Source organism: Carya illinoinensis, chromosome 5 (assembly GCF_018687715.1).
Source record: "Carya illinoinensis cultivar Pawnee chromosome 5, C.illinoinensisPawnee_v1, whole genome shotgun sequence".
Taxonomy (NCBI): domain Eukaryota; kingdom Viridiplantae; phylum Streptophyta; class Magnoliopsida; order Fagales; family Juglandaceae; genus Carya; species Carya illinoinensis.
This window is the reverse complement of record NC_056756.1, coordinates 45,098,433-45,105,505: the sequence shown is the minus strand read 5'-3', so window position 1 is coordinate 45,105,505 and position 7,073 is coordinate 45,098,433. Positions and strand designations below refer to the sequence as shown.

The 7,073-nt window shown below is 33.9% G+C and overlaps 1 protein-coding gene across 1 annotated transcript; it reads left to right on the top strand.

Annotated features, from left to right (window-relative positions):
• Positions 1-1,004: 1,004 nt before the first annotated feature.
• LOC122311445 (myrcene synthase, chloroplastic-like) lies at positions 1,005-3,936 on the top strand. The gene is made up of 7 exons (XM_043125999.1): positions 1,005-1,350; positions 1,463-1,739; positions 1,852-2,233; positions 2,359-2,577; positions 2,698-2,836; positions 3,155-3,403; positions 3,544-3,936. Exons 1-7 carry the CDS (start codon positions 1,084-1,086, stop codon positions 3,841-3,843), a joined length of 1,833 nt encoding a protein of 610 aa, XP_042981933.1. The 5' UTR covers positions 1,005-1,083; the 3' UTR covers positions 3,844-3,936.
• The last annotated feature ends 3,137 nt before the right edge of the window (positions 3,937-7,073 follow it).

Genomic DNA, 7,073 nt, shown 5'->3' with positions numbered 1-7,073 from the left:
ATTACTTTTCTTCAAATTTTACTTAAAAATGGGTTTTACAGAACTCATTAGGAGTGCTCCTAGTTTATTAAGTTTAATATAAAATCTAGATATTTTGGTGTCACATTGATCATATAATGCTATACTTGAAATTTCAAAGAAATTTTCTCTTGCTTGACGAAATCTAGGGGATAAAACTTGTCAACTATGTTTTATATAGATCATCAAACTTAAATAATTTTCTTGAATTTATTTCACTTTAGGTTTCATATTAAGAAATGTCCTAATATTGTATAGTAAAATACTTTGGGATATAAATTAATAAGTTAATTATTTCTCATAAACTTAACTTTAATTAATTTAGATAATACATAATATATAGAAATTATAAAAAATTTAAGGGCTAAAGGTAAAAATCGGACGAGCATTTATATGTATATAGAAATTTAAATTTTTTTTGGAGATCTGCATATTAGAATTATAAATTTTTGGGGGCCATTTTGTATAAGATATAGAATTTTATGAGAAAAATAGGAGATATTTTGAATTTAAAAAAATTTTGGGAGCCATGCACGTAACGTGGTTCCATAATACTAGTCGCTGGAATCACTTTAAAAATCGATTTAATTGGGACCAGAGTGCGATATCAAATATCATGGAAGGCTTCAAACCATGAATCATAGACATGACTTTTGTAAACACCACGGCCGTCTACGCATCACCCGACTAAATAGTAAATATTAACCACTGGTCCAAAAATATTATCAACAAATTAAAATATTCTACCACCGTTCCAAAAATGACATCAATGAATATCATTAAAAAATCTACTGTACCAGCATTGAATCACTATGTATGGCTCCAAGGCTCCTTTCTCCAGCAACCCATTATGTGGAGTCATATCAACCTCTACTTTCTTATCAGAAATCCAGTGGAGTCATATCAACCGCTACGATCATTTGCACGTTTATGGGCATTGAATCACTATATATATATGGTCGATCCTGAAGGTTGTCCCAAGTAATTACCAATTCAATCAAAAAACACCACATACGCCATATTTACTGTAAGATTCAAAGTACGTACTAAATTAGGCCATTTTGTATGGATCTTCATCTTCTTCATGCTTCGGTACTCTCTACTACCAATTTAACAGGAGTACTTGTCCCATCTAAAATGCCCATGATCTCGGCCTACCACCTTGTAACATCCAGAACTAGTGGCAGTGTCCCTCGTGCTTTCAAATGCAAGGCCACGAGCAGCGAAAAGATCTCAAGCCATTCCGATATTAATGTTGTTAGGCGATCAGCTAATTACCATCCTCCCATTTGGCACTATGATTATATCCAGTCTCTGAGAAGTGAATATGCGGTACATTTTCTTTTTTTTTTTTGCAGTACTGTTTTAATTAATTTACTCATGTCTCACTCATGCATGATGATTAGCTCTAACTGGCTACTGACGAACTCGAATTAATTAATAGGGGGAATCATGCACGAGACGAATTGAGAAGTTGAAGGTTGAAGTGAGGACGATGCTTCACAAAGTGGTTGATCCTTTACAACAACTTGAGCTGATTGATATCATACAAAGGCTTGGAATATCTTATCATTTTGAGAGTGATATTAGGACAATACTGGAATCTAGTATATACAATGCTAATTATCAAGGTGGCTATATGGGCAAGAAAGCTGATAATTTATACGCCACTGCTCTTGCATTTAGACTATTGAGACAACATGGATATAGCTTGCCACAAGGTAATAAGCAACTTACGGCATGCTGCTAGCCAGTATATGCTTTGAAACAACTAAAATTACATGCCCATTTACTCATCAACTGATGACTTCTTTTGATCATTGTCCATTGCAGAGATTTTCAATCACTTCAAGAATAATGAGTTAGGATGTTTCGAGCAAAGTCTTTGTGATGACATCAAGGGAATTCTATGCTTGTATGAAGCTTCATTCCTTTTAATTGAAGGTGAAAGTGTCTTGGAAGAAGCAAGAGATTTTGCAACAAAAACACTCAAGGAGTTCATCATGAAACCAAACACTGATCAAAATCTTTCTGCTATGGTTAGCCATGCCTTGGAGCTTCCACTGCATTGGAGGATACAAAGGTTGGAAGCAAGGTGGTATATTGATGCATATAGGAGTAGAAAAGATATGAACCCTATCTTGCTTGAGTTTGCAGAGTTGGATTTCAACATGGTACAAGCAGTCCACCAAAAAGATCTAAAACAAATGTCTAGGTAACTAACAATGTTGATTATCCTCATTTTGTAGGTCTTAGCCATCTTGATGCGCAAGGCATTAGTGAAAATGCATTGCTATGATTGTAAAAATGATAAATTTTTCTTTGTTTCATATAAATTAGGTGGTGGAATAGCACAAGTCTTGGAGAAAATTTGAGCTTTGCAAGGGATAGGTTGATGGAATGTTTCCTATGGGCAGTGGGAGTATCATTTCAGCCTGGGTTTGGATATAATAGGAGAATGTTAACAAAATTCATTTCACTAATAACAGTAATAGATGATGTGTATGATGTATATGGCACTTTGGATGAGCTTGAGCTCTTCACGGATGCTGTTGAGAGGTTTGTATTAATGGCAATATTACACCTTTGATGCTTCATATACGTACGTACGTACATACATATCTATATATATGGCTTACAATTGAAGTAAAAACTTAGGTGTAATTTTTGTGGTTGCAGATGGGATGTCAATGCAATAGAACAACTTCCTTATTACATGCAAATATGTTTCCTTTGTCTTCATAATTCTGTTAATGAAATGGCTTTTGACACTCTCAAGGAGAAAGGATTGAACAACGTTCGATACCTTAAAAAAGCGGTGAGACCTTGATTACTAAATTAATAATATTTTTTTTCCTAACAATTATTTTTTTTTCTAAATTTAGTTATGCAGTTCAGATGGAATGGGATAAGATAAGTTATTTTGTCAAAAGTTGAATAACATATTATTCTAACATAATTTTTTAATATTAGTTTTACTTTTGAGATTTGAAAAAGTTGAATTGTTTTATATATTTTGTGTGAAAATTGGAGAAAGTTGTAATGATTATATGAGATAAGATAGTTTGATTTTGTATAATCAAACCAACCCTATATATACTTCCTCTAGTTCATTGTTCTACTATGAATATTTCAGTGGGCAGATTTATGTAAGTCTTATTTGTTGGAGGCAAAGTGGTATTACAACAAATATACACCAAGCTTTCAAGAATACATTGAAAATGCATGGGTTTCAATATCAGCACCAGCTATATTGGTGCATGTTTATTTTGCTATCACAAATCCGATAAAAAAGGAAGCCTTGGATTGCTTGGAAGAGTATTCGAATATAATCCGTTGCTCAGCAATGATTTTACGACTTGCTGATGATCTTGGAACATCTAAGGTATGTAAGTTACCATGCTATCATAAAAGTCTCATCAAGAACTTTTAGACTATTTGACATGAACATTGGTTAACATCTATAAAATATATATATATATATATATTATATACACACATTTATATCCATGTTCTTGAACTCAGGATGAGTTAGAGAGAGGTGATGTTCCTAAATCGATCCAATGCTATATGAATGATTTTGGTGCCAGTGAAGAAGATGCTCGTGAGTACATAAAGTTTTTGATTGGTACAATGTGGAAGAAGTTTAATAAAGAACGCACAGCCGGTAATTCTCCCTTTTCGGAAGCATTTATTGAGATTGCAATGAACCTTGCAAGGATGGCTCAATACATGTACCAGCACGGAGATGGGCATGGTGTCGAAGACCGTGAAACTAAAAATCGAGTGTTGGCATTATTTATTCATCCCATTACCGTACACTAATGATGTCTAGTGCTTAGTCCAAATTTTCTTGTTTGGACCCAAACAACTAAAAAATTAATATATGTATATTGCATGAGACCCTTAATTACTGAGATTCATATTATATATATATATATATATATATATATATATGTATGTATACATATATACATGTGTGTGTGTGTGTGTGTGTGTGTGTGTGTGTGTGATGTACTAGTAGATAGATGGCATGATGACGGCTCAGGGCTGCGTTATTTGATCTTCATTTATTTAAGTGCATAAATATTCTTTCTACCTATTTGTAACCAATGCTTTAAACATCTTAATTCGCCCAATAAGAGATCTTGAGACCTTGTTGTCATGTATTATGAAATAAACCTCATTAAGGCTAGAGAAGGGTTTAATTAAGAGAATTTGACCTTTGATTCCCTTATAAATCTCATTCAAACTCATTAGGAACTTCATAACTCAATCCCTTTGCTGGCTTTGTACATAAACAGTTTTTAGGCCTCCACAGTTGCAACTAAAAATTGCCTCATAGTTCAAAAATTCATCTAGTAAGGTTTTGAGTTTGGAAAAATAAACACTTGCAACATCTTGGTTTTGCAGTAGCATGGTTATAGCTTGTTTGATCTCAAAGATTCGATGTGCATTTTGTTGTGCAAAACATTGCTCTAACTCAAGCCAAAGTTGGTGTGCTGTTTTTGCATATACTGTGCACAACCATGGTATTTTGCATCCAAGTGATTATAATGTCATTGCAACATAGCCAATGTTCTATGAGGGGGTCATTTGGATCAATTGGTTCACATAGACTTCCATCAATGAAGCCGAATTTATTTTTGATTCTTAATGTTCACTTAATTGATCGAGCCCATGAGTAATAGTTACTGGCGTCCAAGCTATGAGTAACTAGTATGGAGCCAGTATCATCGTTTGTGCCAATGTAGTATGAACTGTTTGGATGAGCAGGGTTTTTGGTTGGGTATGAGATTGAGTTTTGATTTTGGTTTTGGCATTTTGAGCTTTGATCTTCCATAATCAAACTCTGGTACCATAAAATAAATGCAAATAAGTGTATGGAAACCAACAAGAACTTGGCAAAACAATGAAGAAAATCTGTAAGGAATTGCTTTTCTATTTCTATGTATTTGTTTGTACGAAAGGGCGGCTCTTTATAGCATTACATGTATGTCACTAGCTTACACAACTCTGCTATGCGCATTTCCTAGCACTACCTAGTCAATACTACTTTTACATAAATGAAACAGGTAACAGATGAAAAAGGACATAACTGTACATAAAACAAATTTCATTGTTTAGAATTCTTCTCCCATTTATTTAGAGAATTGTTTCTCCTCTTTGCTGACCTGCCATCTAGTGCTGATGTAGGTGAGGGTGACTATGCTTCTTGGTTCTTTAACTCATCAGCTCCATTGATCTTCAACACCGTACAGTCAAAAGAGGGTTGGAAGCTACTATATATTGGCTGCTAATATATAGTTAGCAAAAAAAAATTAATTATTCATTAAGAGTTTTTAAAAGCATGTACTGGCCGCTGTGATATATAAGACTAGTACACCAAATAAATTATGTAATTAGAAATGACGTAATAAATTTAATGTGGAGCAGGTGTTATTTGATCATACCATGGAGACCAAATCAATGGAAAACTTCATGGAAAATTTAATGGAAAATTCAATCATATCATGAAGATCATATAAAATTGTGTGGAGCAGGTATTATTCGATCATATCATGAATATCAATTCAATGGAAAATTTAATGTGATATATATATGCCTCCCAACTCAATTTCGATCCCTCCAAATAAATTAAAAAGTTATGGTTAAGATCGGCACTAATGAAAAAATCTATGGTCATGTTCATGAAAGTCGCATTACCTTATGTACAAACGGACAAATAAACAAAAGGAGAAAAATAAACAAACAAGACGTAAGGTTGGAAACTTGGGCCCTACTTAAATCTAAACCGACTCGATGGTAATATTGAGCTTCATTGGTCGAGACCAGGCCCTTGATCTAATTTGCCATTATCATTTCCAGGCAAAACAGTAGTGTCTCCGAATCGAAGGGGATGCAAGAGATTCGAGGGAGGGGATAATCGGAGGGGAGAGGGGGGGACGCCGTACACTGGGGTCTGGGAAGCCGACTGGAAATTAGTACTGAGAGGGAGGGTTTTTTCTTGAAGGCATCTGTGGGGAGAAGAAAGAGAGAGAGGGTGTGGGGATTGGAGACCAATGGGAGAGAGATGTTTCTTCTTCTCAAATGCTTCTCACAATAAATATGATGTATGACCTAAGTGGCATTTTGTGATTCATCTCTATTATACAGAGAAACACGGATTGACCTATGGGAAAGTCATACTCATGAACAACAGAAGAAAAGTAAACAAAAGGAGAATTTAAGGAAGGCACAAAGGCCGGGGAGGGGACCATGTTGAAAAAAGACGTAAGATTGGTACAGGATCTAAAATTGGGCCCTACTTAAAGAAAAAAAAAAAAAAAAAAAACAGAAAAAGTCCACTTGTCGTTTTCTTGGAGACGAGGTGAGCAGATTTTAATTTGTCTCAATCCTACGTGCGACAAAAAGATTCCTCGTCAACTCTTCACACTTGACACGTAAAACCAGATGCTGTGTTCGTCCCTACGCCAAAAAGAATATATATATATATATATATAATATTTATATAAATAATACTTTACACCATGAGTTTCCCTTTAACTTATCGTTAAGGTATTTTAATTTATTTTATTTTATATTTTTTTAATAGTTAAAAAATGACTATTATTAAAAATAATATATATTTTATATTTTATTTTATTTTATCGTTTTTACTGTAAAGATCTCAATCATGTCTTGATAACTTGTTCTACTTTATAGATTTGTGGAGAGAGTTATTACCATATCTATGTTTTGATGCTATTTTGAATATATGTGATATTGCTTTAAATATTTGTGATAGTTTACAAAGTGAGAAATTAGCTATGTTTTTAAGTTTGGCTTGGAGCTTCTGGTATAGATGTAATAAAATGGTGCATGATTAGGTTTTATTAAATCCAAGAAAGGCTATTGACAGTGCTTTGAATTTGATTAGGAATTACAAAGAAGAGATTGAAGACAAATGTACAGTTGAAGCAACATTTTCGCTGAAAATCTCCCACAATAGGTTGGCTCAAATTTAATGTTGATGGGGTTGTTTTTACTGAGTTATGTAAATCTGGTATAGGTTG